Genomic DNA, 17,996 nt, shown 5'->3' on the forward strand with positions numbered 1-17,996 from the left:
AACATATTTTTGGAGAATTTTATTACTTTTTTGACAAATATATATGAAGGTTTTCCTATTGAGGAAACATTATTTCAAAAGATACGTTTACAGCAAATTCCTTCCTGCAAAGAGACAGGAAACATGAGAAATCAGAAGACATGATGGAACTAACCATTTCTATTTGTGCCCAGGAAAGGTTAAGGGTGCATTTAATCATTTTAATAAGTTCATGACAGCGAAGTCAGTCAACGCCAATGGGACATATTCAACATCTGAATTATCGTGATTTCATGGGGTGAATTATTCGTTTCGCATCAAGGCACACAAGCATTGCTCTCTCTCTTTTTTTTTTTTTTTTTTTTTTGCCAAGACATTGGTCCCATTGGGCAGTACAACTGTACAAACTACAGGATAAAAAAAAACAACATAGGGCTTAGTTTGCAGGATAACAACAAAAGGAAATCTCAAAAAGAACTCAGATCGATAATGTACACGAGAAGTATTGAGTTCAGAACCTCAATTACAGCTGAGACACATTAGTTCTTAGGTATGGTTGGTGCTCAAATCTGCTATCTGTGACGGAAGACCTGCGTCTCTTACAGAGGATGGAGCTCGGCGAGGGAGCGCTTCTCCTGCTGTATGAACTCCTGTAAGCTTCTTTTTCCCTGCCTGAAGTTGCTCTCCCTCCTTGAAAACGGCAAGATGACCTGCAGTCGGAGGAGCGTTTCAATGTTGCCGAAACTCCTGATCTGCGACGTCTTGAGCGTGTCGAGCACGGTGGTCGGCAGGTAGCCTGCCAGGGGATCCAACCACTTCTCCTTCCACGACTTCATCTCGGTGTGAAGCGAGACCTGGTCGGGCAAGTCGTCCTTGTACAGGCGGAACACGAGGCCGCTGAGAATGCTGGTTTCGACCTTGGACATTGCGTAAGGCACGATCTCCAGACACCTCAAGGTATCCAATACCTTTTCTGTGAAGAGGTCGTCGATTTCTGCCATCGAGTGCTCTATGACCTTCATGCTCACGGACTCCTTGTAAAACTCGCTCAGTGGCTCCAGCAGCACCGGGTGCATCATGGTCACGTGGAGTTTGGAGGCCAGTGCGGTGGCCTCCTCGAACCAGGCCTTGTGATGGGCGTCAATATCGCCCTTCAGTTTACTGAGAGACGCTTTGAGGTCAGGTAAATTATTCACAGCAAGCAACATGTCTAAGGGTTTGCCCAGCAGAGACTGGCTTAGCTTTTTCGTGACGCTCGAGATGTTCTTCTGCACCACCGTCGACAGGATGAACTCGAAGTTTCGGATGGCGTCGAACAGCTGCGCCGCCTGCTGCCGGTCCGAAGCGCTTCCCGTCTCCCTCAGCTCGTTCAGACAGAGCGTGACGGCCTCTAAAACCTCCACCATCACCTCGTGCATGTCGTGACTCTTCTCCCAGTTTTTGATGAGCTTGTCCCTCAGCTCGTTGCCCTTCACCTCGTCCTGCTGGAACACGTGAAGGATCATGTCCTCCAGTTTGTTCTGGCGTTCTGCATCCTCCGTGAGCCAGTGTAAGATTCGCCCTATGAGCGCCGCCCCGTCCGCTGCTTCTTCAGCGGGGGACGATCGAGCCAGCCACACATTAAGAGACAACGCTGAGCTGACTGTTCTCACGGCTTGAGGGTATTTCTTAGCTATGGCTAAACTCACAACCCTCATCTGAGCTCCGACTTCACCGACACTCAGCAAGGCCTGCCCTCGACAGTACTCCATGTTGAGCCCCCACTTCTCAGACAGGGCCGTCTCGAGAGCATCCGCGAAGACGACCTGGTCGTCGCCGAAAGGGATGAAAGCCAGTGTTTCCTCGCACTGGATGTCCTCTTTGTTTAAGTACCTGATACACAGCGGGACGTAGAGCTCGCCGTCAATGTCGACGGCTCGCTCGGTTATGACTGTAAAGAACTGAGAGTCCCAGAGTTCCTTGAGGATTTGTTCGCGCAGTTGTGGCTCGTAGAAAGACACCGCTTTCCTCGGTCCCTGCGCGACCTCCGGCATCACTTCGTTATCAGCTGATTTCACCTCTCCGTCAGCAGGCTTCTCTGCTACAACGGAGGCGTGCAAATCGGTTGGTGCTGCCGGTTCTGCTTTGACGCCTCCTGATTTTAAAAAAAAAGAGAAAATAAATGTTAATGCCTCATAAAAATGCATCCATTTTTTGTCATCTCATACATTACAAACAAAGACATTTGGATTCTTGATGATCGAGTTGTCGTGAATGAACTTACCGCGGTCCAACTTTAGTCTTTGCAAAGTTCCCACCACCTAAAACAAAACACATATGCGGTGATTAGAATGGCCGTAAACATGTTTTAACTTTGTTTTCTTTTACAACACAGTCAAACAACAAAGAACAGTGTTGAAACCATTTTAAATGTACCTGGGATAGACATGCGCTGCTCTCTGGATCGACCTCCATGCACTTCTCGATGACCTCGGGCAGCCTCTGCAGGGTTGTGCCGTGAGAGAGGAGCACCACGTGGTCCTTCCTGCTGCCTTTGCATACAGTGTTTTTTAACAGATCCCTCATGGAATTCAGAGTGGTCTTCATCAGGTCCCACTCCATACTGACACTGGGCAGGACCGCTACGAGCCTAAGCAGTGACGCAACAGTCGGGTGGCTTTTCGACTCGGGGTGGGCGAGAGTTTCAGCGATGGATGACGGGGGAGCGGCATCCTGGTATTTCTCCTCCCAGACGGTGGCCCACGCGTTGATTTCCTGCTCGGCTGCCTCCGGGTCGGAGAGCTCTGCGAGGTAGAGGCTGAACGGCTTGTCTTGGGTCTCCGGCAGAATGGGCTGTGGGTTGCAGGAGGGCAGCAGGGACAGGACCGACAGGGCCTTCAAGTGGCCGTCTGAGAAGCTGTACCTCATTTCGTCGACGAGACTCCTGAGGAGGGGGACGCTCAGGTTTTCCCTGTAATAGATCTCAGGAGACTCGTAGGTGTTGGCTTCCTCCGAGAAGCACACTTGTTCGGGCGCTACCTTGGTGGCGAGCTGGAACGCCTGCTCGAACCAGGTGGAGTGCAGACTGCTCACGTTTTCCAACATTTTGTTAAGATTCTCTATGATGGAGGGGATTCTTTCCACTTCGCAGAGAATGTCGGCGGGGTTTCCGCAGCGGAAGACGGTGCTGCAGTTGCGAAGAGGAGCGCACGCGTTCTTCAGAATCACCAGGGTGACGATGAAGTCCAGATTTCTCAGAGCGGTGGAGAGGACTTGCGCGTGCATGGACTTGGCGCCCGTGGCACTCGAGCTGACGGCGTCGAGGCAGCTGAGGATGCCCTCTAATGTGTCGGCGAGGATGTCAAAGAAGTCCTCTCTCTTTTTCCACCTCGAGCAACACGTTTCTGGCATTTCTTCCAGGGCCTCTCTCGGCAAATTCAACAGCCCATCGACGGCTTGCGCCAGCTGTCCCTCCAGACTCGGAGACTCGTCAAAGAACAGCAGCAGGTCTTCTGTGATGTCCAACATTTTTGCTACGGAAGGACAAGGCACGCTTCCTGCCAACCAATGGGCGAGGCCGCACGACTCGCTGGGTGTCACGACGGAGAGAGGATAGCTCATGAGGAAGTCTAAAGACATCTTCTTCAGGCTCTGATAACCTGAGCCCAAGTGCATGAACGCTTGGCCGCGACACTGAGACATCGGTAAGCCCCAGTCCTCGGTCAGGATCTTTGCAAGGTTATTGGCTTGTGTGTCGACGTGGCAGCTTTCATCAAACGGTAAGAAACCCATGAGCTCTACTTTTGGAGCCGATTCTCCGACAAACCTGACGAAAACCGGCAGGTGGGTCTTGTCGGCGATCCGCACGGGTTTGTCCGTGATGAGCGAGAAGAACGGCGACTCCTGTATCTCCTTCAGGATGACGTCTCTGATTCCGTTGATGAGGAGGTTCACCATCTCGTCGTCGCCTATAGAGGGCGCGCATTTGCCCTCGTTTCCAAACCAGTGGCACACGCTGAGCTCCTGGATGAAAAGCTCTCGGTCCTCCTCTGAGAGGTCAGACAGACCGCTATTCTTTTTCCCCAGCAGTGCGGCCAGTTTGAACACCGTGGCCAGACTTTGACGATTATCTCCAGAGTGCCCGTTCTCATCCGCTGGTTTCATGTCCTGGTCCTCGACTTTGTCATCAGGAGAATGGTGGATTTTAGGCTCTTCGGTTTCCTCTTTGACGCAATCGACTGAATATATTGGGGGAGGAAATGGAACAGTGGTTATGACACAAAAAAAGCCACGTTCAAAAACTTTTGTACAGATATTGGTTAAGTAATGTACTAAAAATGAAATCATGCATACCTTCCATATTGTTTTCAGAGTTTCTGTTGAAACTTTTGGATTCCTTGTCCTGTGAATACAGCCGGGTCAATACAAATTAGTCCATTAATAAAATAAAGAGTAAAATAAATAAAACTATAAATGTAACACACTGCCATTTCTCTGAAAGAACACAAGCACCTACCAGACATATACCCTCCAAGGCTTGCGGCGTGACCTTCAAACACTGGGTCACCATGCGGTCCAGGTCTCTGCTGAAGTCAGTGCCCACCTGCAGCATCGCCAAGCACGGGGACCTGTCTTTGGGATTCGTGTTTCTCAGGTACTCTTGGAACTTCTTGTGGCGCATGATGACACCGCAGTCCTCCAGCGCCGTGCTGGGCAACACCGACATGATCCTCAGCAGTGCGTTGATGTTGCCAAAGTATTGCATGAGCGGCAGACGCAGGGTGTGAAATATTGAGCCGGGCACGGTCACGGACGCAACTTTGGTCTTCCATGTTACTCTCCAGCAGCACAGCTCTGTGAAGAAGTTGTCGGCGTCGGGCAGATCGCCGCTGTAGAGCGGAGGCTTCGACTTCAGGCTCTCGAACATGTAACTCACTGTGACCGAGCACGGGACGAGGGAGAGGAAGTTGAGCGCTTCTTTGTGGTCCTCTGAAAAATGATCCTTTACGGCGTTGATGAGGTTATCGACGAGAGGCACACTTAAGCCGTCTTTGTAAAAACCGACGGGCTTCATCATGCCGTCTCTCGCCGTCTGCGAGGCATTTTCAGGCACTTCGATCTGCACTCTCAGACTCTGAGCCATGGCGCAGGCCTCGTCGAACCAGTTTTGGTGGAACACCTTCATGTTCGTTTTGACTCGGTTCAGAGTGGCCACGATGCCGCTGATTTGGCAAAGTTGGGAGGCGGCGCTGAAGTGGTCCTTCTGGAGACCTGCGCTCAGCTCCCTGGTGAAAGAGGACGCGTTCTTCAAGACCACCATGGCGATGATGAAATCAAACTCCATCACCTTGCGGAGGAGTGCTCCGGCTTGGTCGGACACAAAGGCCTTCCATCTCTGTGGGTTGTTCTTGATTTTCTCCAGACACTCAACCAGGGGCTCCAGCATCTGCACAAACACCTCATAAGAATCATGCTTCTCTTGCCAAAGGGCACAGAACTTCCCCTGTAGCTCTTGCACCTTTTCATAGCTCTCTCTGAGACCAAACGCTATCACATGGTCCAGCTGTTTCTGTATCGTGGCACTGCTGCCAAAAAACATCAAAACCTCTTCGAACGTATCCAGGGCTCTCTTGATGGCAGGCACGGGGATGGATTTTGACCACCAGGTGTTGAAGGAGTAGGAAGAGCAGTGCGTGCTGATAGCAAGAGGATGAGTCTCTTGGACTTTGCAGGCGAAGGCTTTCAGCTTGTAGGAAACATCACCGGAGCCCAAGTATGCTTGACCCCTGCAGTTATTCAAATCAAGCCTCCACTCCACGGTTACTATTTCCAGCAGACGCTGCCCCATGGCGTCACAATCAAGATCCGCCTCCAGGAATCCCATCAGCTCCAATCGCATGACATCGAAACTGTCCACGAACCTCAGGAAGAGCGGAAGATTGTCTTTCTCCCCAAACTTCACGACGCAGTCGATGAACAAGGAGAAAAACGACGTCCCCACCTCCAGGAGGATTCCCTCCCTGACGGCTTTCTCGCACACAGTGAGAACTTCTTTCATTTCAGACTTGGTCACGTACTCGAGCTCTCCCTCCTGGGCAGACGCGTCACCGTGTTGCCTGCTTTGGCTGCTGTATGCAGCCGTCACTGCAGCTTGCAAAGCTGATTTTAGAGAATCTCGATCAGTCTCTGCACACTTCAACTCCACAAGCCTTTCAGCATCCATCTCTAGGTTTAGGAACTGTAATTCTTCTTCAGTGTCCTTTTCAGCATGGTTTCCTTGGGATGCCACTGAAATTAGGTTAAAAAAGAAAAAAAGCTATTGTGAACTGAACAGTGGAACACATTAGTAAATAAACAAATGAGGGCATATTTAAGATTGTAGTTTAACAAAAAATATCATTCAACTTGCTCCAATGGTCATTTATATCCAAAACACGTGTTTGAATGTAGCCATCATCATATCTGCTGCTCATCTTTGTGTCTAGAGCTCTATTTTGGGAACGTTCCCCTTAATTGCTATATGATGTGATAGAATAGCCGTGTGATTAACCCAAATTGCTGCATGCTGAAATGTTAAAGAAATCATTTACAACCCATCTCACCTTGGGGAGGCTTCTCCTTTGTGTCATCATCCTGTAAAACACACAAAGTATTATTATGTCATTTCAGGTAGAACAGCTGTTTTACCGCTAAGGAGGGCAGCACAATTTCAACCGCGCTCATGAAAAATCTACTAACCGTTTGCAGCAATTGCAAGATGTCTGGATGCTTCTGGGCATACGACTCCACCATTTGTTCCACATTGAAGTGCACATCTTGGTTCACGTAGACGTATGCCATGCTGCATTGTCTTTGGTCCTCTGATGTGCCCCTCAGGTAGGAGTGGCACCGCTCCAGTACCATATGGTATTGACCGTACACGTCTGCCTCTGCGTTTACACACGGGACGGTGCCCAACACCCGCAGCAGGCTCTGCACATTCGGGTAGAACCCGATATCGGGAATCTTGAGCGTCGCAAACACCGTGGTGGGCAGGATCCTGCGCTTGCTCGCGTGCCTCCACTTCACCTCCCAACAGCCCAGCTCTTCGTAGAACGTGTCCGGCCTGGCGAGGTTGTTCAGGTTGGCGTCCGCTACTTTATCCCTGCGGATGCTGAAATTGTGGTCGGCCATGTAGGACGGCACTAACGAGAGCCATCGGAGAATCCTCACCATCTCCGTGCTGAACACTCTCTTCACCTCGGCCACGAGGTACTGCAAGATGGGGCGGCTCAGGGTTTCTCTGAAAAGGTCCTCCAGTGGCGTTTCTTCTGCGTCTCCTTGGTCCGCCTCTGGCTTGGTGACCTCCACCCCGAGCTTCTTCGCTCTGCCGATTGCATCCGAAAACCATTTCCTGTGGAATATCGCGAGCTCCTGTTGGTATTTGCTTACCAGCTTTAAGGCATTGGAGATTGTGTACTGCAGCGTGCTGCTGATGCTAATTATTCCCCTGAGACTAGAGTTGAGTATGCTCACACAGCAGAGGGTGTTCTTCAGAACAACAAGTGTGATGATGAAATTGAAATTCTTCAGAACCGGCTTGAGCTTGGCCATCTGCTCGGCGGCGTCTTCGTCGACCTTTGAAATCATCTCGTTGATGCAGTTCAGGAACGGCTCCAGAATGTCCAACATGGTCTGGAAGGCATCGGTGCCGTACTCCCAATTCTCGGCGACGGCCGCCTTGATCCGGTCCACTTCTCCTTTCATATGCCCGTACGTCGTCTGGATCTTTCCCTCCAATCTTTTGCACAGCTCCGGTGTTCTCCGGAGTAACGAGGCCACCTCCTCTACAGTGTTAGCGACGCTTTGAATGGAGGGCACGGGCATGCAGCGAATGATCCATATGTTGAAGGCGTACGGGTCGCTCGGCGACAGAACGACTTGCGGGAACTCCAGCAGAATCCTGGAGGTGAGGTCTCGCATTTTCTGACACATGCTGCCTGTGACCAGATAAGTCAGTCCCCTGCAGTGCTCCATCCTCAGCCCCCACTTGTTTCGCAACTCTGACAGAAGCATGTAAAACAGGTTCTCTGTATCCATGTCGCATGGTAAGAACCCGATGAGGTGCTTTTGTGGGAACCCTTCCACCGTGACAGACCTGATGAAAACCGGGATCTGCTCCTTACCCTCTATAATCGTCACATCCTGAAGCAGAATGGAGAAGAAGCGAGCCTGCCTGAGGCTGTTTTGGATCTCCTCCCGCATGAGGTCTTCGCTAAACTGGAGGATTTCCTTCTTGTCAATCTTCTCCACGCAGATGCGATTAAAAGCCTGCTGTCCTCTCGTGCCTCCGATCGGCTCGTCGCTGCTGTTGTTTGCACCGTTTATGCTGAAGCCATTAAGTGCCAGGATTTCCTTGAAATAGACTTTCAGAGTCTCTTTTGCTTTAGAGCTGGCTCCATCCTCCTGGGTTTGGTTCTCGTTTTGCAGTTCAGACGCTGCATCAGGTACTTCTCTCCTCTCTTCAGTCCCCTCTGTTGTTGCTGTGTTTTCTGATGGGAAAGAGAAAACCTTGAATGAAAAGCTGAGATGATTATAAAAAAAAATGCTAATTAAATCTGTGGATACATATTTACAACGAGAGCCATTATATTCTAACAGACTACAACTCAAGGGGCTTAATTAAGTGAACCAGCTACTGTACCTTTTGTTTTCTTCACATTTGTAGGATCCTCTTCAGACTATGTAGATGAAAAGAATGATTATACGTTTGCATTTTTAGTGTTATATCGGCGGATGAAAAAATGTTCAGAAGAGACATTTTAAAGATTGAATGAAACACTTACAGGATCCCGAGCTCGCTTCCTGTTGCAGGTCGATTGATTATTCACAGGCATTGTTGAGTCAAATATTGTTGGAACAGCATCTTCCCTTAAGACACAACTGGAGGTGCTCTGAAAGACAAAACAAAGGAGAGAGCCCACTTTTAAACTAATGCAGAATATGCTATGTGAAACAGAAATGTCCAATCAAGTGATTTGAGTATTAAGAAAGAACGACACATACAGTAGCACTGGGCATCACTGGGTTCGCAGTTATTGATTTGAACCGCTGTTTAATCAAAATGTGACTTTTACCGACCCACATGTTTGCATCTAATAAATCTAAGTGTTTTAGCTGGTGTTTTACAGGAAGTTGGTGTCATTTAAAACCACATCAGCAATATACAGCTGACTCACATCACCCTACTCTCAGGTCTCTTCACTGGCTCTCCGCAGAGCATAGTATCCACTTTAAAATCCTCACCCTTACATACAGAGCAACCTCAGGTCCAAGCTGCTAAATCTTCTGTCTGTCACACACACACACGCTTTAAGAGACGTGGTGACCGAGCTCTTGAGGAAGTAGCACCAAAGCTATGGAACGCTCTCTGCACCCCGACGTTGTGCTGATTCAGTCATTTAGAAACCAACTGAAGACATACCCGCTCACACTGGCGTGTGGTTAAACACATGCTCTTTGGCCTGATTTTTATCCATTTTTATTTATTTATCTTCATTATCAGTTTTGTTGTGTTTTTTTACTGCTCCATCTTTTAATGTGTATTTTACTACGCTCTCTTAACTGTTAAAATGTTTTGGCCCCCGTTACTAGTTTGTTTTTTTTTGTACTCCTGTGCAGCACTTTGTGACTTTGGCTGTGATAAGTGCAATATAAATAAACTTTACTTTCAATAAAAAGCTCCAACTTGTGTTATACATTGAGTTGCATGTGATGTGATTGCATTGGTGTTTCTAACATTATTCCCACCATGTGCATGTACACAATGAGCATTAGAAACACCTTTGTGCAAAATGACAACTATTAGAATTAAAATTACACAAAGGGTAATGGGTAATAGATTTTATTCTTACCTGATCAGAGATCACAGAGGGGTCAAAGTGTTTTGCACAAAGTCTGTACAGCTTGTGCAACTGCTCAGGAGGTTCTGACGCCAGATCTTGACGATGACAGTTGTTCAACCATTGATTGCATCTGGATAATACAGAGGAAAGGCATTCATTAATGTGTGTGCATTCATATTCTGCACTTTTGTATGAAATAATAACGCAATAAACAAGCACAAAGCTCTTGAAGGTTTGCTTCAATTTTTAGAACTGTTCATTGGGATGAGCATGGTGACTCTCTGCACTACCAAAGGCCACCCCTAAAATGTTCCCATGGCAGTGCTTTGAAATGTAATTCTATAGATCAGAGGTCTTCAGCAGGAGGTCCGCAACCCATAGGGGGTCCGTGGAGGTACTGTCAGGGGGCCGTTTTAATGTTTATGAAATCTTTTTTCCCACAAAGATCACAAGACGCCATCTTCGTCTTTCAGTAAATAAAAAATACAAGTATAAGCGTCAATTTGAATAGCTTGTATGATATTGCACGCCCCCCCGCCCCCCCTACTCACTGTACCTTCCACATGTTTAAAATAAAAACATGAACCTCTGTATTATTTGAATGACTTAGTATTGAATGCACAATAACACGGTATGTTTGTACATGGCACTACTACCAATTTAATATAACACAGAATATTATACAATATATACAGTAGAGTGTCCCTGCTCCATCTATCAGTTTGGAGGTCATGAAAACATTGAATACCTCTACCATAGATCATCCAGGAAAACAACAGCAACTATATATTAAATAATCATTTCAATAATAAAAGTGGAAAACAAATTATTGTGATTGTAAGTGTATGCAGACACTATTACTGCATTGGTCCAAACTACTGTATCGGCTAGTTTGAACTAAAAACTGCCATTTGTTGTGGCCACATTGCTTGATCACTGTGCAAATAAAAGTTCAAATAAAAAAATGGAGACAGACATACACAACTCTGTGGGAGACGATTTGGATGCTTATTGTACATGCATGCTGTGGTTATGCTTCAGGGGGTTATGACAGATACAATACATGGATTAGGTACACCCACTTGATTCATACAAGCCTGCTTTGGTTAAATGCATTTGTAACACCACCCTGTGTCAGTGAGACAAATATATATATAACAAATATATATATGATTATTTTAACTTTCAAAACAATTCTTTCCTTCCTTCAACTGATTTCATTGCATATGCACAGAATAAAAAGGTGGGTGGATTTGCCCACAAGGGAATTAGATTTAAGTCTCTCAATTTAACACAATATTGGGTGGGTGGCGGGTGCAAGCTTAAAAAAAACGAGTACAGAGCAGAAATGAGGAGACACACAAAATAAAAAAATAAACCCACAGCAGTGCTGGACGTGAAACCATTTCAGACCCCGTGATCTATTTGTTTTTTCCTGTGGCGTGGAGGTTATATTTCCTGTCCACGGGCACACTACTGTGACACCACCAGCTGAAATACATCATCATTCATTCACGGCCCTTCAATTAATTCTTTAGATTTTTACGTAACGTACGAATCCTATTGCACAATACTACCGCAATCGCAGAGTGCAAAAAAAACAACATCTAGTCGAGAGGTAACAGCGGGATAAAAGGGGGCGCTAGACCGCTACTTATTCATACTAGGGACATCACCTGTTAAAACTACGGAAATACAAGTTTCACTTGGTATTGTTCAATAAGCTGCACATTTAATTCTCATGTAATTTGTGCTGTTTGGAAGCCACAATCACGCCAAATAGCGTCATTAATGGAAAGTATTTGGATCGTGCTAAGCTAACGTCAGCGCCTCTAGTAACGTTACCGCACCGCCGAGGTGGTCGGTGTCGTGTGCCGATGGCAATTTAAATTACAGCACAAAAAAGTTTTAAAGTATGTTTTCTCTCAGTTTATGAAATAAGTGAGCGCAAAGATGAACAGATATCAGCCAATATCACACTTTGGCGTCAGTCTCCGGGCCGGAATGAATGCCCGGAGTCTCTTTCATACGGACTTTTCTTCCAAGAGTAACGTTAGTCTGCGCCATTTTCGACAGAGTTGTGTCACTGTTAGCCAACATGATGTTAAGCTAGCGCCAGTGCTAACAGTGGGTAGCTAACACATTCATTTTGCATGCTCGGGGGATCGTTTTTAACCCACGTCACAGTGAAATAAGCACAGCTCTTACCGCTCTGGATCCAAGGGGAAGCTGAAAAGTGGAGGAGAGTTTTCGGATCCTCCTTGCTGGTAATCACAGTTCGCTGCGGCGCAGCAGTCAGTCATTTTGGACTGCAATGTTGCTAGCTAGCGAGTTAGCTAGCTTCGCTGGCGGTTGCAAGCTGGCAAACCTACTGTGAGCAAACCTGCTGGAGAGTCTACAGAGCCATGCCTTGGGCAAGACCTGCAACCGACACAGTTGAATTTCAACGTTAGTTTTTACTAAAATGTCTCTTTGGTAAACCAAGAACCGACTTATTCCATGCTTTTAAAAGTTGATGTTGCGTGGTGAGCAAAAGAGTCGCCGAAAGCGTGTTATCCCATCAACCAGGAACTAAACCGTGCAGTAGAAAATGTGAACCAGCAGAGGGCAGAATGTCACCGTCGAGTCTGGCCAAAGAGTTTAATCATCAAGATAGTTCACACTCTACTCCATGCTAACCAAGCAAAGCCTACAAGCGACTCTGAAATCCAGGAGCCTTAAAAGCTTTGTCAATTAGTTTTGCTAGACTTTTTTAAAAAAATTGGTAGCTTTCACAATCAAAGCAAAGCATCAACAGGGACTTCTCGTATGAATTATTGTGTCGAAATGTCAGTGTATTAATGGCCTTTAGCGAATCTCCTTTGTGGTTGTTAACTTTCATTGTGGCAACATATAAATATTTTTCATGGCAACTATATTGAGGTATCCATTGTCTTTGTTTTAATCATACCTGACATTACACTTGCAAAAAGCAGAAACGTTTGATAAGCTATATTTTTTTCTGAAGTACATCAATCTTGAGGTGCACTACTGCTCTTGGGTTGACTTTATACTCTTTGATATAGCTGTCTCTCTTCGCACTTGGTGAAGTAGATTTGTTGCCCTCCATAGACCCTAGATACATGTTATTCTTCATTAGACTATTTCAATGTGTCTGACCATGTATAGTAAATCCCACCTAGCAATCTTTTTGTCAACTGTCATTTCAAATTATTGTAATAGTTTGTATTAGCCGTTATATCATTTTTGTTTACGTGTCTTGGCAGAAAAGAACAAAGTGTACACTGACTGGGACCTACAGTATAGCAAGTTCCTTTAAAAAAATAAAAGTAAAAAATTCTAAAATATACATTCAATATAAAAAGGTCTATAGGGAAAAAGGTCTAAATTAAGCAAGAGGAGTCATTTATGGCTTTATTATACACAAGAAAGATTACACATTCAACTTATAGAAAGTTATTTTCAAAGGCCGTGCAGTAGTCTAAACAAAGTGTAATTCATACAAGTATTTAGCTGCAGATGATTGGTTGTCGTGACACAACATTTCATTAAATGGAGAAAAACAACAGATAAGATAACAGCCTCCATTAGAGAACAGCCTCTTAAAGGAAAGGGAGGGCAACAAGAAACAATTCAAGTCTAAAACGTAAATGTATATGCACTGGAAAGGGAGACCTGGCTGAAAGAGCATTTTATTGTTATTTGTCCACTGCAGCAAACGGTGGAAGTTTTCGTCTTCAATCATATCAGATATCAATAACATAAAACGCTGTGGTGGTAATTTCTCAGCTGTTTAAACACAAGCATACACTCCATTCGCAGATCTAATACCCAACGAGCAAGATGTAAAGTGAAGAGCTCAAGTGAAGCTGAGAACAGTGGGCCTTCTTCCCAGGAGGAGACTTTAAATCCTCACACTACTTTGTCCTGATCTCCAACTCACCATAAACTCAGCACCCCAAAACGCAAGCGTAGGAAAAGCATAGAAACAACCTAATTCAAAGATGTTTGGCGTGCAACACTTCATTAATGCCACTCGCAAGCAATTCTTTCATTCACATTCTTATCACAAAAAAACAACCAACCAATACACAATGCTATTTAGTACAAAGGCTAGATATACATTAACCTAGCTGTGGGTAACCCGAATGGCAGTTTAGCTATTAAATAACAACTGACTAAGACATATCCCCCTTGTCGGGGTACGTCTTCATGTAGAGCTCAACCATCGAGTCCAGGTCCAACCCGACGTCATAGTTCATGTTCAAAAGAGCGAGACTTTTTGATTTGAATTTGTCTGGCGTGTTCTCTATGTACAACTGGAAGCGCTTGTATGCCACATCGCAGCCGTCTTCTAGAGCCAAGGTCGGCAGGATGCCGATCCGCCTCAGCACCGCGAGCATGTTTGGGAAGAACTTCACATCGGCCAGCTGCAGCGTCTCATGCAGAGTGGATGGGAAGGTCTCGCCTTTGCCCTTCTTGCTCCATTTAACCCACCAGCAGTGCAGCTCGGCGGACAGGGTTCCCGCATTAGGGATGTCGTTTTTGAACACTTTCACACTCTCATCCTCGGGTTTCGAAGACTTGTTCTGCTCTATGAGAGAGGGCACTAGTGACAAACATCTCAGAACCTTTAGGTGGTCCTCGCTGAAGATTTCCGTCATTTCTCTGATGACGTGCTCCACCACTGGAACCGACAGGTGCTCTTTGTAGTGACTCTCCGGCTGCGTGGCTCCAGATTCTAACTGGTGCTTTCTCAGAAACGACCGAGGAACCTTAACTGGGATCTCCATTGCAGTGGCTAAGTTGACGGCCTCATCATTCCAGAACTCGTGGTACACGTCGATGTTGTCAAACACTTCCTTCAGAGTGTGCAATACAGCTTTTAAACTGGTTGAAGCAAAGTGGGCATCCGCTGTTTGCCCCTGCACGTTCTTCCCAAATGCGTGCGTCAGTGTCAGGGCGTTTTTAAGCACGATCAGCGCCATGACAAACTCAAAATCAGCGAGTGCTTTTGAAATCTCTAAGGCGTTGTGTGTGACTTGATCGTTCCACCTCATGTCCTCATTGTCGTGAACGCTGTCCACGCAGAGTAGTAACGCCTCCAGGATTTCCACCGCCACCTCAAACGCATCATGCCGTCTGGTCCAGCTGGCTCCGCAGATCTCCTGCAGTTCCTTGGCCTTATCCTCTTTGTCCGGGTAGAAAATCAAAATGGCGTGCTCCAACTCCGCCACCAGTAAAGGGGACTGACTGAAGAAAGACTCGATCTTCTTAAAGGTGGACAAGACCAGCTGAACCCCTGACAAAGCCATACCATTTGCCAGTGACAGGTTCAATGCATGAGTAGATCTTTGTGAAAGCACCGCCATTGGAAACCTCTCCGTCAGTTTGGCAGCAAATGTTTTCATTTTACCAAAATGTGTCCCGGTGCAGGAGTGGGCTTGGGCTCGACACTGCTCCATATCCAAGCCCCATTTGTCGGTCATTTCAGATATCAGTGTCTCTGCTAAAGCATCTCCGTCTCCTTCAAAGGCCAAGAAACCAAGAAACCTCTCCCGCACGTAGTTAGACTGGTCCACGTAACGGAGAAAGACAGGGAGGTACCAGTCACCCGAGAACTTCACCAAGTTGTCGGTGAGTAATGAGAAGTAGCCATTTTGTTGAACCTCCTCTACCAGCTTACTGCGGATGCATTTCTCGCTCACCTCAATCAACTGGTTCAGCAGAGCCGGAGAGCAGCACTCCTTGTTCACGTCGTGCCTCTTCTTAAGGACTTCATCTCCACAAGTCATGCGATATTCCAATAACGCCTGAAAGTTGCTTGACCCGACGCCGTCCTGTTTGTCATCACCAGGCCCCGTCGGAGGAATGCTTTGCTCCCCCAGCAGCACGAGAACTTCAAATAAGGACTTGAGATACTCTTTGTACTCCTCTTCCTCTGTGAGTGTCTGGACATCTGTCTGAGCGGTTTCTGCTTGAGACTCTTTGATTTCTAAAAAAAGGAAAGAGAAACGGTTGCAAGATGGACACAAATCAATTATTAATCATGTGACCAATATGGATGTTGAAGTTATTTTTCTCACCATCGAGCTATGTTGCAATTTGAGATTTTCACTTACTTTTCCCCCCCTTGCTGTCCTTTTCATCATCTTTGGTCTGCAAGGATAGATAGTAAAATACAAATTCAATGTGATTAGTTAGAACGTATAAACATCAACTCATACTAATTATTTCCCCTCATTTAAATCAATTAAGATGTATTGATTTGACCCACCGTCTCTTTACCGCGCTTCACCGATCCGTTCTGAGGTTGGCTTGGTGCGTCAAAGATAGTTGGTATGGCGTCATACTTCAATACTGTAGTCTGAGCGTTCTGAAGACAAAGGTTCATTTTACATCACTTATGAGAAATATAACTTATGTTGAACCAGTGATAATACCTATATTACCCACACATTCACCAAGCACTACATAACATTATGTATTGATTGACTAAATTGACTTTAAGTTTGCCAATTACAATTAATGTCCTGCAATGTCGGGGGTCACATTGTCCTCATGGTAACTTGCAAACACAACTTACGCTATCGACCAAAGAGGTTTCAAAATGTTTTCCACAGAGTCTGTAGTATCTGTACAACTGGCTTGGTGACTTGTCGATGAGTTCTTGCTTCTGGCATTTTTCGACCCACTTCTTGGACCTGAAAGGAGAAGTTAAAGCTAAAACATTTATGTGAACTTTAAACTTGCTTTTTAAAAATTAATGGCTGGACACAGATCTCTGGTTAGCAAGGAATGATGTGTATTTAACTGAGGACAGCTGGCACTATTATAAACCCAACCACCTGTTGAGTGCTGCACAAACAATAAGGGGCTTTTTTGTTTGATTTACAAATGCATGTTCCTGAGGATGCAATGAATGGATGGACGCAGACGCTGATAGTGAATTACACCGACAAGCAAAGTCCCTCAAGCATCCAAGTGGAGATGAATGAAATCATACACCAGTAGTTTGGCAAAGTGTTCCTACTGAGAATATTAGACTTTTTTTTCAGGGCAGAAGAGCAAATGTGAAAGTTTAAATATGTGATTATATGCTCTTTTTTTTGCTATGGTGAAGGTCTATCACATCTTATGGACATGCCCGTTCATGTCCACTGCAGTTGTTGGAATTAAAGCGTAACTTCATGCAACTGTAGTATTTGTGATAGTGTCGAATGAGAAGTGTTGGTTTTCGTGTAGAATAAGTAGTATTTCTTAACGCAACACTTCTTCTGATGTGCCGCCTACGTTTAGCAAGAAGCAAGGGCGCGTGAGCCTGCTGAATGTCCGCGTGTGGAGAGAAAAGGAGTGACGTCTTTTTATGTTGTGACATGTTTAATACATTATGCGCAACTGGTTAAAATGCATTAAACGTTGCCAAAAGCTACATTTCGACAATTCAAGCCGAGTCCCCCCTCGGTTTAAAATGCATGCCGTGTCGTTTCTACGTCTGGTTACAAACAAACGCGCAGCCTGAGAGCTTCCTGTTGGCTTTAGCATCTTTAGCAATAGTTACCTCTCTGGGTCATGCGGGAACCTGAAGAGTGGCTGAGGGTCAGCTTTTCCACTCGTGCAGTTTGGCACCGCGCAGTGATTCTGCATTTTACGCGTGAAAATAAACTCGGTCTTTTTAGCAGTGAAATCCTTCTCAGGGTACCTACTATGTTGCTAACGCTAGTTAGCTGTCAAGCTTAAAACGTCGATTAGCATTTTCCGTTTTTTTCTTCTTTCAAAGTAAAGTATGTGGTAACTAAATATAGAACTTGCTAATATAAAAACACACTTACTTTCTATTTTTGGGGAAAATGATGTAATGTATGACGTTTCATTTGTCAAAACTCCTAAAAAAAAATCTGTATTCCAACTAGACTGTTAGGCTTTAAATTCATATGGCAAAACATACAGGTTATAGATATGCGGCCTACCTAACAAGTCCAGAGGATCTCTATTATTTTCGTTTTGCCCTTTTTGTAAAGAGCCTACAGTTGTTCTTAGAGGCCGAATATGCATAATCTACCGCATACATGTTTGTGATTTGACAATGTATTTTACTTTGAAGGCGCATTCGCGTCCTTTTTCAAACGAGTGTTGGAGACTTGACGTATTTAT

The 17,996-nt window shown here is 45.7% G+C and overlaps 2 protein-coding genes across 2 annotated transcripts; both read right to left on the reverse strand.

The window, feature by feature from the left end:
• Positions 1-15: 15 nt before the first annotated feature.
• Positions 16-12,396, reverse strand: si:dkey-250d21.1 (uncharacterized). Its single transcript, XM_068600404.1, has 11 exons — positions 12,051-12,396; positions 9,852-9,972; positions 8,784-8,891; positions 8,642-8,678; positions 6,697-8,489; positions 6,561-6,591; positions 4,475-6,246; positions 4,312-4,360; positions 2,395-4,196; positions 2,243-2,279; positions 16-2,113 (listed from the first exon to the last, which is right to left on the reverse strand). The coding sequence occupies exons 1-11, from the start codon at positions 12,143-12,145 to the stop codon at positions 579-581; spliced, it is 7,380 nt and encodes a 2,459-aa protein (XP_068456505.1). The 5' UTR covers positions 12,146-12,396; the 3' UTR covers positions 16-578.
• Positions 12,397-13,259: 863 nt separating this feature from the next.
• thap12a (THAP domain containing 12a) lies at positions 13,260-17,583 on the reverse strand. Its single transcript, XM_068599710.1, has 5 exons — positions 17,404-17,583; positions 16,429-16,546; positions 16,120-16,218; positions 15,965-16,001; positions 13,260-15,837 (listed from the first exon to the last, which is right to left on the reverse strand). The coding sequence occupies exons 1-5, from the start codon at positions 17,487-17,489 to the stop codon at positions 14,021-14,023; spliced, it is 2,157 nt and encodes a 718-aa protein (XP_068455811.1). The 5' UTR covers positions 17,490-17,583; the 3' UTR covers positions 13,260-14,020.
• Between the last annotated feature and the right edge of the window lie 413 nt (positions 17,584-17,996).

Source organism: Clinocottus analis, unplaced genomic scaffold, assembly GCF_023055335.1.
Source record: "Clinocottus analis isolate CAN_PGR_092001 unplaced genomic scaffold, fCliAna1.0.p SCAF_5, whole genome shotgun sequence".
Taxonomy (NCBI): domain Eukaryota; kingdom Metazoa; phylum Chordata; class Actinopteri; order Perciformes; family Cottidae; genus Clinocottus; species Clinocottus analis.